Source organism: Macaca nemestrina, chromosome 15, assembly GCF_043159975.1.
Source record: "Macaca nemestrina isolate mMacNem1 chromosome 15, mMacNem.hap1, whole genome shotgun sequence".
Taxonomy (NCBI): Eukaryota; Metazoa; Chordata; class Mammalia; order Primates; family Cercopithecidae; genus Macaca; species Macaca nemestrina.
In genome coordinates this window covers 66,425,661-66,446,508 of record NC_092139.1, presented here as the reverse complement: position 1 = coordinate 66,446,508, position 20,848 = coordinate 66,425,661, and the positions used below count along the sequence as shown (strand labels likewise).

General features: G+C 37.0%; 1 protein-coding gene and 1 non-coding gene across 2 annotated transcripts in view; both read right to left on the bottom strand.

The window, feature by feature from the left end:
* LOC139358379 (POTE ankyrin domain family member G-like) overlaps nucleotides 1-20,848 on the bottom strand; it is a 31,716-nt gene extending 10,868 nt beyond the window's left edge. Inside the window, exons 1-8 of the mRNA XM_071078917.1 lie at nucleotides 20,079-20,848; nucleotides 15,562-15,676; nucleotides 15,229-15,402; nucleotides 12,291-12,397; nucleotides 10,827-10,964; nucleotides 8,306-8,376; nucleotides 2,391-2,461; nucleotides 978-1,022 (exon numbers count right to left, since the gene is read on the bottom strand). Coding sequence (XP_070935018.1) covers nucleotides 978-1,022; nucleotides 2,391-2,461; nucleotides 8,306-8,376; nucleotides 10,827-10,964; nucleotides 12,291-12,397; nucleotides 15,229-15,402; nucleotides 15,562-15,676; nucleotides 20,079-20,728 — 1,371 coding nt within the window. The 5' untranslated portion in view covers nucleotides 20,729-20,848. The remainder of the gene's footprint in view (nucleotides 1-977; nucleotides 1,023-2,390; nucleotides 2,462-8,305; nucleotides 8,377-10,826; nucleotides 10,965-12,290; nucleotides 12,398-15,228; nucleotides 15,403-15,561; nucleotides 15,677-20,078) is intronic.
* Nucleotides 9,495-9,601, bottom strand: LOC139358987 (U6 spliceosomal RNA). Its single transcript, XR_011614487.1, has one exon. It is a non-coding gene; the product is annotated as a U6 spliceosomal RNA (small nuclear RNA).

Sequence of the window (20,848 nt, the reverse complement as noted above, 5' to 3'; positions counted from 1 at the left end):
AAGAACCTTTTTAATGGATTTTATCAATTGACTCAGTTTGTCATTATTGTAGTCATTAAAAATATTTCACACTTAAGTTTGATCATATATACAGAACAATTACCCTCTAATTTTAAGATGTAATTATCATATCATTGTAAAGTTTGCTTCATTTCTGTTTGACTGAATAAAATAGAATTTTCCAAAATTCAAAAAGGGCCCTCCTTCATTTTGTGCTTTTATTCCCAACCACTCTTCAGAATCTTATATATGTATTTATCCCATTTGACTCGTGGGAACACACAAATAAAAAGACAAGGATGTAAAATGTGTCTTCTTCTGTCTTTACCACCTAGATCTCACATTAAGCAGTCAGATTTACAGGATGAGACACTGTGGGGCTTCAGGAATAGAAAGGAAGATTGCCCTTTTCTGCACTGAGATATTCTTCTCCCCCACTGCTTTTGATCATTCTTTTTTCATTTGGTTCCTGGGATATCAAAAACATGATGGTTCTCACTGAAACATGGGAACCAAAGTTCGCCACAACACAAGGAGCAGAGTGAAACTGCTGAGGTACAAGCGTGGATGCCCAGAAAATAAGATGCTCCCCAAATTTCACATTCGATAGCCATACAATTTTCTAGCTGGAAGATACACAGAATAAGAAATTATCTTCTTTAGCCACATTATCTATTGATAATCAGACTAAAACCAAGAAAGATAAAATGATGGATCCAAAGCTCCTAAAGTGGCATGACCTAGCACTTTATGGCACCATTCAGGATTATTCCATAATAATGAAAGAATATCTCTGGGGTTTGTATCTCTTTAAAACTCAATCTACAGAATTCTTTCTGAGTTGAGTATTAAATTTTTCACTGATGATTTATGCTACTTACATGATAGGATCATGTATGCCTACACTTACAACACTTTATTCAACAACATAATGTAAAAATCTAATTCAACAGAAACATTTGAATATAATGGTATACCTCTCTATCACAATCCTTGTTTGTTTCTGGTTCTTGAGACATTTCCTGCAAATGCAAAAATAGAAGGTTAATTTGCTTGTTGTATTTCTGTGATGTCTCCTCTTTTGGAATGCATGTTTTTAAAATAATTTTATTTTAAGTAATCAAGTATAGACAATGAAAAATTAGAAAATAATTAAAATTAAAATTTAACTGTTAAAATAAATAATTAATTAAAATTAAAAATTAACTTTTTAATCTACGTTCAGCTACTGCCACATCACTGGCTTCTGACTAACATGGGAAAAATAATTCACCTTAGCCAATGGAAGAAGAAAAACATGAACCAGCAAACTTAACTTTGTCACCATTTGTTTGGTCTCAACTTAATTGTTTATGTGTTAAATCTGCCAAAAATGCATCAGCAGATGATTTGTAGTGTTGCAATTCCTCACTTGAAAAGAGTTTACCTCACCAAACCCTAACCAGTGAGCCTCTACAGATTACTAACTGGATTGTAGGCATGCTTTCAATTATTAGAAGCTGAAATCAACACCAAAAAGAAAGAAATGCAAATTCTTAAATTTTAATTCAAATTATATGTTGTAATATGATAGTGTTATGTATCTAGTTTATCTGCTTAAGTCCAGTTCTAATATAGTCTAACGTGTACTAATGACAGTGGATAAAAATTTTAATAACCTGTACTGATTTTCTGCAACTGTAGTAAGTGCGAATGTTATTGTGTTTCTGCACTAACACCAAAGGTCCCATTCTGCAAGATATGATTCTTGTAATAGGCATTTGGGTTGCTTTTATGACCTGGTTCCCTCCCTGAAGAGAAACGCTGAGGTCAATGAGAGATCACAAGGCAGAATATATCTTTCACCTTGCTATCAGTGACTGCAATATAAAACTGCAGATTTTCAATCACTGGCCATGATTACTCTTCAACCACGAATCCAGCTCAGGGACCATCAGTTTTGCATTGTTCATAGTTCCATTGCTTAATAATATAATCCAATAATTGATGTTAGTTTCTTTATCACATCAGGGTGTTGTAAGAATAAAAGAACAATGTTCTGGAATTTCTTTTGCCTCTATTCCAAAAGGAAAGATTACCTATAAGCTAATCAAAAAGGCAGATAAGAATATTTTAAATAAGAATATTGTAAAGTAAGAGTATTTTAAATTTTATAGTGGTTATGTTTCTTAAGTTAAGTTTCAATTGCTAACTTAGAATCTATTGTTTCTTCTGTTAATGAGATTGCTGAATTTATTAAATTTTATTAATCTATTAAAAAGTTCTTAGAAAAAAGAATCTATTGACTCTCAAAACCTAGTCTGAAAGGTAATTTCATTTGGACTACCTAATATTATTAAAGCAAAGAAAACAACATTAAATCCAAAATTTAAATGTAAAATTTTCCATGCCTCTGGCTGGCTATTTTCACTGCCTTTAAGCTTTTGTGATTCTTCCTCTGATGTCAGCTTTAAGTCTTGTTCTGTTGAGAAATCCATATGTTCAGTTAAAATAAACCACTTAGAACAGTTAAAAACTATTGCCTTTATAAAAATAGATTTAAGACAACATTTTATTTTATCTCATAACTTGAGTGTTTAGTGTTTCATGAAATAGTTACTTAGGAAATCATTCTCTAAGACTTCAACAAACCACTTGGGGAGACACCTGATGAGATTCACTCACAAATTCATCCACCCAACATAAATGAACAAAACCACCAGAAACACAACTTTAAAATACAGTAGAAACATATAAGGTAACACAGTATGTTGTTCTCCACTTCCTAATCATGAAGCAGTAAACGTAATGAAAAGGAAATTTAGTTTTAAAGAGAAACAAGTTTTCCTGCACTTAGCTACTCTGACTCTAAGGATAGTAACAGGCAGGGCCCAGGTAAGGTCGTGTTGACCCTGTCTGAGAAGCCAGAGCCCACAGGTATGGGTCCAGACATCCCAGAGCAAGGTTAAGAAAACAAATTCCTTTACCGTCTCCCCTTCCCCTCAGCATTTACTCATAGCTCTTTGTACAAATGCATATATTTTGCAAGTTCCTCTTTTCCTTCAATGTAGTTGCAAAGTCACAAGTTATGCTGAGGTTGCAAAACTGTCACTATATGATTAACTGCCTTTGTTCTGCTTCTGTAAGCTTGCCTTTATAAGCCAGGCTCTGTCTTTGTTCAGGACTCAGCATTTGGATGCAAATCCACTGAACTGCTGTGCACCTAAATAATATCCTCCTGTTTCACCCACTGGGTCTCTCCTGCCTCCTGTTTTCTGCAACAATAGTACCTTATAAATGATTTCCAAAACTACTACTGACACCTTTATTAGTGCACAATGTCTTCCTAATATCTAAAATGTTTCCCTCCACTATTCTGACAAATTTATTTTTCTTTTTTCTTCTTCTTCTTATTCTTTTTTTTTTTTTTTTTTTTTTTTTTTTTTTTTTTTTTTTTTGAGCCAAGGTCTTTCTCTGTCACCAGGCTGGAGTGCAGTGGCACAATCTCAGCTCACTGCAACCTCTGACTCCCTGGTTCAAGTGATTCTCCTGTCTCAGTCTCCCAAGAAGCTGGGATTACAGGCATGCACCATCATGCCCAGCTAATTTTCATATTTTTAGTAGAGATGGCGTTTCATGATTGGCCAGGATGTTCCTGATCTTTGACCTTGTGATCCACCTCCTCCAGCCCCCCCAAAATGCTCGGATTACAGTTGTGAGACACAACAACTGACCTTATTTTCATCTTTTAAAACAATATGTGAAGTCTTCCTTGATTCTGCATGTCTTTCCCCAGATAAAAAAGTACCTCCTTCTTGAGGCTGCCTTCTGACTTCACTGATTTTTCTACTGCATCTTTACCACCTGAACTGTACATTATTCCCCCACATGTCTGTCCCCTCTGCTCCAAGACTGCAGAGAACAGTCTTGCACATCATCTTTGTAAAAACAGTCTTTATTTTACTCAGAAATTTCTTATTGAGTCCTGCTACATACATGCTAGGCATTAGGGTTTAAAAACAATGAAAATAAAGCATATCAGGGATGGCTTTTCTAGAACACACGCCCAAGCAGGACTGAAATGTTGAGGCTAGCCAGATTAAAAGCAGTAGAGGGCAGGAAAGGGTAACAGCATTCCACACAGCAGCAAGAGCAGGAGTGAGGCCTGAAAGAGTGAACGAGTGAGTAGGACATTACCAGCAGCTCAGTAATGCCAGAGAAAGGGCGCACAGGGAAAAGGGCTAAAGATGGAGAGTGGGACAGAAGTCAGATTATGAAACCTGATGTGTAATTTTAAGATGCTTGGACATTAATGTTCAAGAGTGATCCCTGGTACTATCTGCATTTAGAAAAATATCATTTTAATGCCAAAACCAATATTCCTAGTGAGCCAATAGTCATTAAGACAAGGAGACAGATAGCTCTTGTGGACACAGCTGAGATGTTACTATGTAGCAAATTCTCAATAATTCTCATGAGCACTTGGAAAGTCAATTCTGTAATAAGTCAAAGAAATTATAATAAATCACTTAATATTTGGTTTGGGAAGGTGCTTTCTAAAGTTATAGTGCATACGAATATAATTCATAGTTGTGAATTCAGAGATGCGACAATAAAGCAATGAAAGGACACTGTGTTTGAGTCAGTAATCTTTAGATTTCTATCTCGTCTTCCTACCCAGTCTGTAAATTCTAAGTATAATGTTGATACTCACTCTCAAGTTTACGTTAAATACTAGCCTATAAAAAATCACTCTTTCTCTTACTTCTTTTTGTTGTTTATATGTTGCTGTTTTTAAAGGAAGAACACAAAAATGCCCCACTGAAGGGATTCTGTTTGGTTGCAGGCTACAAGAGGGGAAAAACAGAAAGCATATTTTGCAGAAAATGGTATTTTAGAAATCAGAACTATGATATGAAGTCAAGCAGGGCACTCTAGGACTGAATTTGCTTTGCTTCTTTAATACACTCCTTGCTCTCTTTCTTTTCTGGCAGCCATGACTCACACAGGTCATGGAGACTATCATTCCCTAAGAGGAACACAACTCTGATAGTCATCTTTATCTATTAAGTTCACCTGTCCCAATTCTGTGTTCTGTGGATGCTGACTTTTGGTCACTGATGGTGATACACATGGACATTTTCATCAACTTTCAGATTCTTTGATCTTTGACAAGTCTTGTTACTGAGAGTCAAACTAGTAGGATGTGAGTTATAAATGCTGGTTATCCAATTACCTACTCAAAATATCCTACATGAATATTCCATTAAACATGCATAGGAAAAAAATGGTCATTTCTGCTGACCTGCAGCTCTTTGCTTTTCTGTATTCACCAGAAAATTTCCTACTCCTTCCTCATGTCCAGGTTAAATACTAGTGTAAGACCTGGAAACCTGTAAATCATCTGACATTTCTCTCGGTCCCCCAAGCCTTTCTCATTCAATTATCACTAAATCATATAGACTACACCTCTCTTCTGTCTCTGCTTTATATTCCCACTGCCACTGGGAACACAAACATTTACAAAATGGCTTCTATTTAAAAGAAAACCGTCAACTACTAATGTTAGTTCTTACATGAAAAAAATTAAGCAAAACAAATAAAAAGGCATAACACCATAAAAACAAAGGCCAACATATTAAAATGAGTAACTGAGATTCCTAACTTTATTCCACCATGGATGGGTGAAAACCTTATAATACATTGATACTAGTCCAAGGATGTGTGACAGAAACTATAGCTGACTATTGCAAAAGCTTCCTTTGTCTCCTGGTTTCTTTCCATGGTAACCTTCCACCAATCCCAGGAAACTATAGGCCACAGTCCAAATTAAATCTGCCTTATGGCTTGTAAATAAAATTTTATAGGAGCTCAGTCATGCCTGTTTGCTTACATAGAATCATGGTGGCTTTCACTCTACAACAGCAGACAACAGCAGGGGTAAGTAGCTATGACAGAGACCACATAGTCTAAAATATTTCCCGCCTGGTCCTTTACAGGAAAAGCTTGCTAACCCATTTTACACCATAACCAGAATGCCTTAATACTCACATTTAATCTTGTGACTCCCCTGCTCCCATGTCTCCATTGAGCCCCTGCAGCAAACATTGTCGGCTCCCTACCAATACATTCCTTATTCTTTCTTGCAGAAGAAACACAAGTCTATTGGGATGTTTATTATCCGAATCTCCCTCCTCAGCCTCAGAAAGAGAAACGTTAATTCTAAGCTAATCACGTATTTGCATTCCCAGTGCCTGGTTTGGGAATGAGCAGGTAGTGTAACACAGCCAATGAAATGTTACAGGAAGCCCCTTGTGTGCTTCTAAGTTTTCTCCCTGTTTAGAAAACACAGGTGAAGAAAAGAAGCCCTTGAGATGTTGTGTTGTGAGAACAAGATGTTTGGAGCTGTTGCAGATTACCCAACCATGAAAGGAGACATGAATAAAACACTGTCGACAGCACAGAAAGAGGGACAAGAGGGATCCCTAGGATATCACTTAACAAACAAAACAACTCTGGTTCCTACTGTTTTCACCACTGCTCATCAGTATTTGCAGTCCAAAGCATTCCACCTGGTAAACTTCCCATGGCCCACAGGATAAAACCTACTCATTTCTGTAGTATTAAAAAGTCTGTCATAAACTTGCCTTAGCTAAGTATTCACCTCATTCCCAACCTCTGGTATCTCACACTTTTGGTGCTAGCAAAAGTGAACTGCTCAGAAACCCTGCAAAGTTCACTCAAGCATCTTGTCTTTTGCACTTGCTGCTCTTCCTGCCAAACAGGCAATCTCCTTAGATGTTCCTTCTGGCCAACACACAATCTTGTTGCATGTTCCTTCTGTCAAACATTATTCTTCTGCTTCTTTACCTAGAAAAATTCTTCTCACTCTGCATGCTTCCCTTGAATCATACCTACTTTTTTTTTTTTTTAACCAGAACTTTCATTCTTCATCACATATGTCTGGCACACAATCAATAATAAATTATAAGCTTCCAGTGGGCATCTAGCACACAGTAAGAACTGAATAAAGTAGTAAAATAAAAAAATAATGACAATGATAATAACAAGCTCCTGTCTGTATTTTTAATTGTGTTCTGTTGTGTTCTGTTGCATTAGAAAAATGGTTAGTATCTAAAAGACATTCGATAGTTATTTGTTAAGTGAAGTGAAAACATAAATGGAAATATTTTCTTTGTAAATTCTATTGAAAAAGCACAGAAATGAAATAGAGACAGCTCTATTATGAGCACCTTAAGAATCAAAACTACATCTGCTCCATCTTTATCTCCTGCAACTTACAAAACCCAACTTACAAAAGTTCTTTGATAAATTGATGGCTAAATTGAAGGTGTCCTCATACTGTTTGGGTTATACAATGTATTAGGTGTCCACAACCAGGTAGCATACTAGCATTTTTGTTATTGTGAAACATTTTTCTAATTTTATTACAATCTCCTGAGCCTAGAGTTGAGCAATTTGTATATTTATTATGACAATCTTTTGGCAAATGGTAGCAGAGCATTTGTTCTAACAAAATTGCTGTTATCATGATAACTAACCAGCACGTAGAAGAGCACATCTTGTTCCAACAAAGTAAATATGTCTCTCTCTTTCCAACTTCAAATGAGGAGGAATGAAGTCAGTAATAGTGAGACCTTGTTGGGACAAGCATATGTAACATAACTTTGCTTCAGCATTATTTTGAGATCAAAAGTTCCTTACTTTTACTTTTTTATCTATGGTAGGACCACCCAGAGCAGGAGTCCTCAACTCCCATGCTACAGACCGGTAGCAGTCCATGGATTATTATGAACCACACCACACAAGAAGAGGTGAGCAGCAGGCAAACCAGGGAAGCTTCACCTGTACTTACAGCCAACCAATAATAATGGCTCATATTATTGCCTGAACTCTGCCCCTTCCTAGATCATTGATAGCATTAGATACTCATTGGAGCAAGAACCCTGTTGTGAACTGCCCATCCGAAGGATCTAGGTTGTGTGCTTCATATGAGAATCTAATGCCTGATGATCTGTCACTGTCTCATATTGCCCCCAGATGAGACTATCTAGTTGCAGAAAAATAAGCTCAGAGCTTCCATAGATTCTACATGATGGTAAGTTGTATAATTATTTCATTATATATTACAATGTAATAATAATATAAATAAAGTAGCACAATAAATGTAACATGAATGAATAATCCTGAAACTATCCCCACCTTCCCCCAGCCCATAGAAAGACTGTCTTCCACAAAACCAGTCCCTGGTACCAAAAAGATCGGGGACAACTGACCTAAAGTAATTCACTATCACAAGTGTTACCTGGATTGCTGTTTTCAGAAGAGATTTTTAGCATCTGTTTTTCTTTGTAGTCAGAAAGTAACTGGCAAATTCTATGTATAAAAATGTAATAAACCAAATTACTATTTTAATACTGATGTAAAAAACTTACCAAATGTAAAATTCTTAAGAGAATTTCAAACAATATCATAATATCAGAACTTAACAGTATTATCCCATCCACTTATGAGTACATTCTACAAACTTCTCTTGAAACTTCTAAGTAAAGAAGACAAAAATGTAGGGTGAAATGCTCATAAATCGAGAGCAGTGTTACCCAGTAAATTAGCTTGCATTAGCATGACATAATAGAAAGTGTTCCAACCCTGCTTAAGTCCTAGCTCCATAATGAACAGCTATTTGTTCTTGGACGACTTGCTTGTCTTAGGCTCAATATCTTCTTCAACAAAGTGAGGACTTTGCTGCCTTCTTTCACTAGGTTGTTATAAAGATTTAATAAGATAACATTTTTTAAATGCTCAGAGAAATACTAAAGCAAAGGAATAATCTGTTCCTAAACATTATAACTAAAATTATCTTGGAATCCTAAATAAAACCCAATGCATATTTTGTTCATAGGTTCTAATATGCAAATGTTATAGTTTTCAGCAAATGTTATTAAGTCTTAATTTTGCTTCTTAGTTTTCCTGCTCCTTAGGGCTTATAATTCTGGGCATCTCAACTACGTCTTAGTTTGTAACTAAATTTACTCATAAATATCTCATTAAAGTAGATAATGTGAGTGTCCACTGTTACGGAGTTGACCAATCACACCAAGGGCAGAAAAACCAATGGATGTTAAGACCTGGCTTGGACCAGTGATCCTTTTCTACCGACTCCAACTCTGAGCCAGCAGATATTTCTTAGGATAATGGTTTATATTGATGTTCAATTCCAGCTGACATGGAGACCAAAACTCTACCTATATGTTTTTTAGTTTCCATGAAGAAGTTGTAAGTTGACATTCTCTAATTTTTGACATACACACTAACAACATATTTTGCACCAAGCACTTTATTCAGCTCTGAGTCACCTCATAGACCATCTTACATGACTATTTTTTTAGTGCAAATCACAATTTCAATATTTTGGTGGCACCCATTTTGCTTTGATTCACACTGTTTCCTTAGAGCTAGTCAGCAAATAGTCAAATGACCTTCCAGTGTCTGACCAAAATATGGAATGCTTCAAAAATTTGTGCTGCTTCCTTATACAGAAGCCATGCTAATTTTCTCTGTATTGTTCCCATTTTAGGATATGTGCTGCAGAAGCAAGCACAAAGTCCTACTTTTACACATGATTAGTGATGAGTCATGCACAGGGCTTGGTTCTGTTAAGTCCAACTAACCTACTTGAGATTCTGAGAATTCTCTTCAATGGCTCCCTGTGAGGTAGAATTTGAAAATATTTTAAAATCTTGAGTTACAGATGAAAGTAGCTTGGACAAATTTCATTATCATGTAAAACAGATCACTCAAGGGCCAACCACAACTGGGAGCCACTGCTCAGAGAAGGTTCATATGGGACTTTCTACTGCCTAAGGTTCTATACAGAATATAAAGGTGCCTCAAAGTACAGATCTGATAGCAAAGAAGAAGAAACAAACACTGATCCCTTTCTGTCACATTATTTGAACCCCTCTGACCCTTTAGAACAAGCCCAATTAATATCTACCAGAGAAAAGACCAACAACCGCCTCAAAGGATCTCGTACCATGAAGGTCTCAGCTAATTCTTGGCTAAGATGTGGTTTCCATATTAGGTTCTGAATATGGGGGGAAGTGTCAATTTGCTCACTTTGTCTGCAGATCAAGTCAGGATGCCCAGCTGCCAGAGCAGGGTGTTGGTGCTTTGGGAACAATGGCTGAGCATAGAAGCATAGATATGGGAACTTAAAGACTTGAGGGATCTGAATCAGTAAGGGCATCTTGGTGTCAAAGATCAACCATTACCAGGCAGCAGTACCAGTTTGAGTGGCAACAACGCAGCAACAGAAACAAGGGAAACATCAGAATGATTGGAATGTCCTTTTTATTCTCCTCCTTCTGACTTGATAAAAGGGACTGTCTTCCTTAGATTTAGTGAATCCCTTCAGTTATTGAAAAATTCAAGAAGTATGTAGGAAATAGTCTCCAGAAGACAGTACAAGGCTTTCTGTTAAGCTGGACATTTCAAGACCCAAACAACTAATCAGAAAAATAAAAGATATGACACTGTTTTTTAATCCCATCCATAGGTGTTATACTTGGATGAAATGAACAATGTTGGGATCTCTAAGTATCAAGGTCTTAAAAGTCCTGAGATAAAGAATCCTGTATCCATTGGTACTTATAAATTGTCTTGCTTTTTTTCTGATTTCTGGCTGATGCAGGGGACTAACTGACTGCCACTCTAAAACTAGCTGAACCGCACTATGACATCTCACCTGATATGTAAGATGCTATTGTTATAATTATTTTAAACCTCAATTTAGCATTAACTCGCCTTTTAATGTAAACACTTACACATTATGATGACTAGAAACAGCATAGTCTCTGGCCGTCTGTCCAGATAGATCTTTAGAAGAGACATTAATATTTTGCTCGAGTAGAAGGCTGACTATACTTGCTGATCCACAATGTACAGCAAGTATGAGAGCATTTCTAAAATGACAGAGATAATTTCTCCCTTAGGAACTGTAATAAACTTATTTTAAAAGCTAATTTAATATACTTTATCAACTTAACATCTTGCCTGTCCATGCAGAATTAAAGATTTACATGCACTAAAACACATAAGCACTTGGGTGCTTAAGTGTTCATCTTTGTAAAATACCAACAAGGCTTAAAGGAAGGGACAACAAGGAAACCTCTTATCTCGGTGAGGTATTGGAAAGTAGAAGACATTAATTTAAAGTCTTTCAATGGGCAAGAAACAATGCTAGGGCCACTTATCTGAAGTGGACAAAGTTATAAGTGAAGATTTCCTTACAGCTTCCCTAGACTGATATGCTGTAATAGAAAATCAGCTAGAGGGTAAGATAAGTAAGAGCTCTCTGCTTGCTGAAAGCAGTAATATTAATAATAATGGTAAGAATAGTCACAAGAGTTTCAGTTAATGATGCCAATAAGCATGTGCTAGGCACTGAATTAAATGCCATATATATCTTCCTTACTTATGCACAATCAATTTGAAGGATATATTCTCCTACTTTTCATATGTGACAACACTTTTGGTGGTAAATAAGATTCCCAAGGTCACACACCAAGTAAGAAAGCTAGGGATTAAACCCAGTCTTGTGTGAATCCAAAGCCTAGCTCTTTTCTCTTTATCACCCACCTACGGCTTGCCTTCATTAAAGGAAAAGTGTATCCACTAAAAACTATCTTCACTCCCTCTCTCCATACCAGTTAAAAATAAAACCATCAAAATACACTGGAAATAAAAAAGGAAAAGCTGTTGGACCCACAGTATGTGGGAATAGCAATTAATTGTCAAGTAGGGATAAGCTAACATTAATATTCTTCAAACAAGGCAACTTAAAGCAGAGTCATTGAATAGAAAAAAGGATTTTCAACTCCTATTTATGTTTCATGCAGCATATTTAGCAGAAAAGCGTATACGACACAGAGGTTAAAAACTACTAGAAAAGGTTAAGAAGTTCAATACTGGGTCATAAAGTAAACTAAAAGCTAAAGTTCACATTTCATAAAATTAACATGAAATCCCTTTAGCTAACATAATATCATCTAACCAAAAACATCATACAACAAATAACATCAGTCAATATAATAAGAGAAGATGAATCCTACTAAAACTGTTCTTCATGTTGCCCAGTCCAAATAATTGTTTTTTTACTTAACTGATTTGTGTTGATACTCATCACTATGTCCCAATAAGTATAATTTAATCTTACTAATTTATTATTTATGACTTGAGTGACTGCTATCAATCTCGAACAACACACAGATTAAAAGAAATAACTATACCTTCCACATCTGTCACGTGCACTTAAATTAGCTTTTTTCTTGATTAAAAATTTCACCACTTGCTGTTTTTGTCCATGTACGCCAAGCAAAAGTGGTGTTAGGCCATGCTGTAAAACAATATAAAACAAAAACAATATGTAATTCAAAAAATTATGTATTTCTCAGCTGAACTGGAAACTTTATATAAGATCCCATGGACTTACACTCACAGAAAGTAAATCAAATGTAGCTGCTTCCATCTCACTCTTCTGTGCTTTCCCACATGCTGCTGCTTCCCTTGGAAACACCCCTTCGCTGCCTGACCACATCAACTCTGATCATCTCAAAAACTCACTTTCAACATTTACTGCTTCCAAGACTCTTTGCTTCTAACCCAGCATTTGGCATGGCACTTTTGGATGACGATTTTTTTCCCATTTAAACAAAGAGCTTCTTGAGGGCAGGGGATGTATCTTTTATCTCTATATTATCCAACCCTAAGACAAAATTCTTGTGTATAAAGCAAGAATTTGAATGTAAAATATTTCTTAAGTTTCACATGTTTTACCAAAAGTTCAAGCTCCAATGTGCAATAAAAATTGCTATTAATACTCCTACTGCCCATTTGAAGAATTTTTCCATTCATTCATTTAAAATCTATTTGTATTTACTTTTTCCAGATTGTTAACTAAATCATCAGTTCATAGGATTACTGAAACTAACAGAATTCCCGTCTGTATTCTTAATAACTCCATGGTTTTTAGTGTTTAAACCTGCCATCTTGATTATGTCAAAGCTCTGCAAACATAAGAGACATAATGGATAGTCCACAATACAGCTTCAATTGATTAAAAAAAAGGTTTAGAATTTGCTACAATTCTAATTGAGAAAACTCTGCTCTTAACAATGACTTACTGACCTAAGCACTTGAATAAGTGAACAAAGAGACACAAAATCCTGAGAGGGCCATTCTCTACTTAATGAAAGACTACTCACTGCAAATTTCTAAAGACCTTCTGAATGGCAGGGAAGAACTGAAGGTATAAAGGAAAAGGTATTATTCCATAAGCTGATAGTGCCAATAATATTCATTTTAATGTCTCATCCACATATAAAAGTCAGACTTGGCCAGGAATGGTGGCTCACACCTGTAATCCTAGCATTTTGGGAGGCTGAGGTGGGTGATTCACTTGAGCCCAGGAGTTCAAGGTCAGCCTGAAAAACATGGCATTAACCTCGTGTCTACTAAACAAACAAACAAACAAACAACAACAACAACAAATAAAACTGAGATTGGAGAACCACCTGAGCTTGGGGAGGTCAAGGCTGTGGTAAGCTGTGATCACACCACTGCACTACAGCCTGGGGAACAGATTGAGACCCCATCTCAAAAACAAACAAACAAAAAGTTAGATTAATGTTATTGGAAAGGAAAGATTGAAAGGAATTAGCACATATCCAACTCCAACTCTTCTAGAAATATCTTAAGTTTCTGAGACATAAGAATTTACATATTACACTTATGTATTCATGGTTCTTAAGCAGAAGTGTATCCAGATTTTGAGAAATTTGTTGTTGTTGTTGTTGTTGTTGTTAGAGACAGGGTCTCATTATGTTGACCAGACTAGACTCGAACTCCTGAGCTCAAGCAATCCTCCCACCTCAGACTCTCCAGCAGCTGGGACTACAGCCATGCAACACCACGCCTGGCTTCAAAGAAACATTTTTAAATGTACATATTAGACTTACTCTATCAAAACCTTCAGGGGAAAGCCTAGACTTGTGGATTATTTAAAAATTTTCCTGAGGTAACTGGAATGCACAACTCTAGCTGGAAGCTAGTGCAATAGATGATTACTTCAGTCTCAGCGCTCATCCACATAACCAATTCCCTTTATCATTTGAGGATTTGGCCAAAAAGAGGAAAGAGTAGGAGAGAGACTCATTTGCTGAAAACATCACATAATTTTCCCTGGTAAGAGTAGAACAAGGTCTAGTAAACTCAAAATCCAACCTGATCTTGTTCCTTATAAGCCCCTTATCACCCACCTTCCCATCAAGATATTCTAGAGTTGAAAGCAGAGTTGAGACTCCAATTGGCCATTTTTACCAGAATAGGACACTAAGTCAGTTAATTACTTGTCGTTCCCTCTGCTCAAGTGTTTCCCACTACATTACCACCTATTCACTGCCTATCTGGATCCTCAGAGGCTTCCTGAAATTGATCTCTAAGCAGTTTACAACCCACTAACTCCCTCTCCCAAACTGAAAACTGTCATTCTCTAAAATTGAAAAGAACCTTGTCTCACCAAAGGAAACAAATGAATGATCAACAGCAACACACACACACAGAAATCCTCTTCATGGTCTTTCCCTCCATTACCTAATTTCCAAATTGGCCTTGATATTTCTGATTGCTCTCTTTTTCCCTTTCCGCTTCTGCCTCATGTGCAATCAGAAATATCTTAAGACTTGTCACTGAGAAAAAGACTTGTCACTGAGAAATCCATCACCTCATATCTATTACTGTTTTTTGTTTTGTTTTGTTTTTTGGGGAACTTGCCAAAGGGGCAGGATTACTATTCACTGAACTGTGTTTGAGTTTTCTTGGAGTTTTAATGTAAAACCTATTTCCAGGGCAAATTTTGTCATTTTACATTTATTAGGGGAAAAAAAACCCTGGCATGAAAAAAAACAAAGTATTACCTTTTACAAATTCAGTGTTTTTTAAAAAAACGTAAACCACAAGAGCATTAAAAAAAAAAAAAACACTGTACCCTCGAATGCTTCTTTAAAAGTAACAATATTTAAAATAAAGTCTTAGATAATTAACTCATTTCAAAATATTTTCATTCAGGTTATGCTTGAGCTTCCAAATATGGAAAACTGGCCCTTACCCAGGTCAACGTTAAAATGAATGCATTTCAGTATTTTGAAGATGAAATTGGTAGACCTATACCTTGTTTTTTGATTCAATATCAGCACCGTATAAGAGCAGTGCTTTCGCCATTAATTTATCTTCATTGTAGATAGCATAGTGTAGAGCAGTATTTCCATACTCATCTGGAATATTTGGATCAGTGCCATGTTCCAGCAACATTAATGCACATTCATCTTCTTGGCATTGTACAGCCTGTCAGCATTAGACCAAAAATAAATTATAAGTCCTGAGAATTAAAACTAACATTCCACAGCTTTCACCAACTAGTTCCATTTAAATGAGAAAACTCATTTTTACGCTATGTATTGAAATCAAAGCCATCTCATGCTGATATAGTTGACTACTGCATACCTTGATCAGAGCTGTCCTCTTTTTGTTGTCAAGGACATCAAGTTGACATCGTCTGTCCAGCAGGAGTTTTACTATTTCTGAATTCCCATTGGCAGAGGCCAGATGTAGAGCAGTCCTATGAGAGTGAGAAGACTTTTTAGGAAATTGTAGTGCACTATCTACAGCTACATCAATGATTCATGCAATAGCAAACACAGAATAGCCTGCTATTACTCTGCCTTCAAAACAAACTTAATTTCCCTTTGAAGAAAGCACACTACTTATTACCTCATGACTCACTGTATGAATGAAAGAGCAGCCTATTTGAATAGGAAGAGCAGAGCCCTTGAATGGCATTCAACGTGGGCTGGAATCCTACTTGAAGCTCTGATGCTTCCCAGCTGTTGCTTACCTTTTTTGGCTCTCAATTTCCTCATCAATAAAATGGGAATGAAAAGAGTCGATTTCTCAGAGGAAACCACAGTAATGCTTAAATAAGACTCTACACGAAAGATATAGAATAGTTCCTAACACAAATAACAGCTCAGTAACTGTAAGATATTATAATTTTTACTAATACCACTAAAGACAACATTTGAATTCAGTGAGATGATACAATTATACCTACACTTTCAGGTATGTTTTAAAGATTACAGGTAACGATGTATTTTAGTGATTCTAAGATGATCATTGTCTCTATGTTTCACCATTTCTCACACTGAAATACCACTTATAATTCATGATTTACTATAACTATAATTGGCAGCATTTAAATAATTCTCTTATTGATACATACAATAATGGGGCATCATACAATCCCTGGTGCCTTACATTAAGTACAATATGTTACAATATAACACGTCTGGGGCGGTTCCAGTCAGATGACTAGCACTTAGATAAATTTTAGTTCTTAAAAGAAGTATGGAATAAGAAGGCTGAGGTGAAAACACAAACAAATTTCTAAAATAATCTATTTCTTACTTTGGTTTTCAAAAACTTTAAGCCAAAGAAAGCTTGAAATTCAAATGAATAGCATGGGCTCATTTTTATCAATACTTAGATTTATACAATGTATGTACATTAGATATTTCCAATCATTCATATTAGGATTTAAGACTGTTATAATTCTTCTCCTTTTAAAATGAATTTATGAAACTATTTGTGGAGCTTTTTTTCAACGCTTACTTTCAGGGGTATAGGTGCAGGATGTGCAGGTTTGTTACATAGGTAAAAACATGTCAAGGGGGTTGGTTGTACAAATTATTTCATTACCCAGGTGTTAAGCCCAGTACCCATTAGTTCTATTTCCTGCTTCTTTCCCTCCTCCCACCCTCCACCCTCTGATAGGCCCCAGTGTGTGTCGCTTCCCTCTAGGTGTCTGTGCATTCTCATCATTTAGCTCCCACCTATAAGTGAGACCGTGCGGTATTTGGTTTTCTGTTCCTGTATTAGATTGCTAAGGATAATGGCCTTCAACACCATCCATGTCCCTGCAAAGGACATGCTCTCGTTCTTTCTTTTATGACTGCATAGTATTCCATGCTGTTTGTGTACCACATTTTAGTTCTTAAAAGTACTAAAACAGTTTTTACCCAAGACTTATACATTTTCAGAAGGGTAGTTGAGGGTTATCTTTTACTATTGTCTACCTTCAGAAATGCTTTTGTTTGAAAGGAGGGAAGAAAAGTTTCAATTGAGATTACCTCCTAATGCCCCAATTTTAAATCTCTCAACTTGCTCAGGCCCAGCAGGTAAATATGAAGTTTTCAAAGACGGAAGGATCCTGGGAGATGGTAGAATATGCCTTCCACATAATAGGTGTCTGGCTTATGTTTGATGACTAAACGGATTGAAAGAATGCATAAACACAGCTTGGGAGTTCAATATTTTTAAAGAATGCTCCTGTTGAGTAGAGCAATGCATTTACAATAGTAATGGCCATTTATATTTGCTATTTTAGTTTCCATAAATATATAACTAAAATAAAATAATTAATTCATACTTTTTACACATTTTATATATATAATGAAAAGATAATTTTATAATAAAATGTATATACAATAAAATCTACAGGAACAGGTAAACAGAAACCCTCTACTTCTCAAGAGGGTAAAAGTTCACAGAAGATAGCTATCCACAGGAATAAAAATAAATAATAAAATGTGAGAAATTATTTGTATCTATGCAAGTAGCACATTCCTTCTCTTCCCAAGGATTATTTCATTACTAGTGAAATTTAACTAAAACTTTTCAGATATTCATTGCAGAAATCACAGATAAGAGAAAGGTAAGAACTTCACTTACAAATCCCCAGAAATAAGTTTGATTATGTTTTCTACATGTTTTCAGGTAACACAAGAGCAGATTCTGTTTGTGTAGGTGTATAACAAACTGATTTTTTCCTCACTTGATATAGCAAAGCACATCTTTGCACGTCAACATATCTCTGTATCTACTGACACCTTCAATGGTTACATATTATTCCATCCTATGGATGCACTGAAAGTTTTTCATAAAATCTTTATGTGAGCTCTTCTCAATACACTGCTATTTTAAGCAATACTAAGAAAAACATATGTGTCTATTTCATATAGATATTTCAGTATAATAGAGTTGATAGGTAAAAGGCATACACATTTTTAACATGTGGTTCTTATCATCGAAGTGTGTTAGAAAAGTTGCAGCAGCTTAAACTTTCAGCAACTACATAAGTACCACTGTTCTTCACCCTCACAAACTTTGTGGATAGAAGACAGTATTTCATTCCTTTATTTATTTATTTTTATTATTAATTAATTAATTTATTTTTAAGATGAAGTCTCATTCCATGATCCAGGCTGGAGTGTAGTGGTGCAATCTCAGTTCACTGCAACCTCCACCTCCCTGGTTCAAGCAATTCTCCTGCCTCAGCCTCCTGAGTAGCTGGGATTACAGGTGCATGCCACCATGACTGGCTAATTTTTTGTATTTTTTAGTAGAGATGGGGTTTCACCATGCTGGCCAGGCTAGTCTTAAATTCTTGACCTCGTTATCCACCTGCCTTGGCCTCCCAAAGTGCTGGGATTACAGGCGTGAGACACCGCAGCCGACCTTTCATTCCTCTTCTAACTTAAATAGAAAACAGTATTTCATTCCTCTTCTAACTTATATTCCTTCTCTTGCCAGGAACACTACATTTTCCTATGTGCACAGGTCACTGGTAGATATGCAAAAAAGTACCTTGCCCAATCTTAAATTGAGCTTATTTTATTATATCTGCATATATATGCTTGGTTCAGTGGCTCAGGCTTGTAATCTCAGCACTTTGGGAGGCTGAGGCGGGTGGATCACAAGGATAGGAGTTGAAGACCAACCTGGCCAAGATGGTGAAATCCTGCCTCTATTGAAAATACAAAAAATTAGCCAGGTGTGGTGGCGGGCACCTGTAATCCTAGCTACTCAATAGGCTGAGGCAGAGAATTGCTCGAACCCGGGAGGCGGAGGTTGTAGTGAGCTGATATTGCACCACTGAACTCCAGCCTGGGCAACAGAGTGAGATTTTGTCCCAGAAAAATAAATAAATAAATAAATAGTTGCATATATAAATAGGCTTTTGTGTTTTCTTCTGGTACTTTTCTCCTTTTGTATATTTAAAAATTTTAATCTATACTCCAGGAACTTACTTTTGTGACATAAAAATCTAGCTAGTTTTCTCCAAACAGCATGCATTTCATTTATTAATGATTAATCTTGCTTTATCAATATGAAACATCACCATTATCAAGTGCTAAATTCTTACATATATTTGGGTATTTCCGGATTTCTTATTCTGTTCTATTCATTGATATTTTTTCAGTTGTTAGTAAACAATTTGTGGAAATAGCACATCACATTTTGATATCTGGAAAAGCAAGTCTTTTTCCATTCTGTTACTAAAAATTAAGTTATTACAGCAATAAAATACAGGATGTGCAGTGTAAAAATGCTAAAACTTTGCTATTTTTATTTGGCTTACGTAAAAGTGATAAACACAGAAAAAGCTCACATCTTAAGAAAAACGAATCTTCCTATTCAAGGACACAAACCGTCTTGCCATTTCAGTTTCCTTGTAAGGTTCCTCAGTAAAGGACATATTTACATAGGGTACATTGATATCAAATCCATATTGGATTTTATTTGAAAAATATTTAGCCCAGAAGTGGATATATTATGGGACTTAGTTCTCAATATACACCTTTCTATAATGTATAGAACATTGTTTTAAAATGTGTACATTAAAAATAATCTGCTGCATCGACTTGATTTTGCGAGTTAAATCACTTTCATACAGTCTATTAGTGCTCTATAAGGGAAATTATAATCGGATAGGAAATCAGCTAAAGTTTTGTTTCTGTGTTGTTGTTCATAAAGGGCCTGTGCCCTGACCTCTCTGAGGTTTCCACACCCAGGGTGGTGTGGGGCCTGCGGAGGAACAGAAAGCCAGGACCCCGATCCCGCCAGGAGGGTATGTCCCCATCATCCCCCCACGTCCCACCTCCTCCCAGCTCAGGCAGGGTTACCTCTTTTGTTTGTCCGTCTTGTTCACGTCAGTGTCCCTGAGCATGACGATGAGATCCTTTCTGGGGACTTTACCCCACCAGGCAGCTCTGTGGAGCTTGTCCAGATCTTCTCCACGGACGTGGTACCTGGGCTCCATGAAGGCGCTGTCGTCGTAGTCTTCCCAAGCTTCCACGTTGCTCTCCCCGCGCCCCTTGCAGCTGGGGACGTGGTACCTGGGCTCCATGAAGGCGCTGTTGTCGTAGTCTTCCCAAGCTTCCACGTTGCTCTCCCCGTCCCCCTTGCAGTGGGGGAAGCCGTGGCAGCACCACTTGGCCATCTTGCTCCTGTGCGTCTTCACAGCGGAGTCCTCCTGGTCTCCAGAAGGGCCCACAATGCTCTCGCCACTCCCCCTGCAGCAGGGGAAGCAGTGGGAGCACCACTTAGCCATCTTGCTCCTGTGCGTCTTCATAGCGGAGTCATCCTGGTCTCCAGAAGTGCCCACGTTGCTCTTGCCGCTCCCCCTGCAGAAGGGGAAGCAGTGGTGGCACCACTTGCCCATCTTGCTCCTGAGACCAAATGGCTTCTTCACAGCTGAGGCAGCAGGTATTGAAGAAACCTCAGCCACCATCTGCTTTGAACAGCCAGGGGAGGCCGGTAGTCGCGAGCACATCGCCTCTACCAACCAGTTTCACCAACTAGCAGGAAATTCTGGGTTTCCGATCTGTTTGAAGAGAAAGGTCAATCCCAGCCCAAACTTGCCAACCCCAGCAGGGGAGCCCGGCCCACCCCA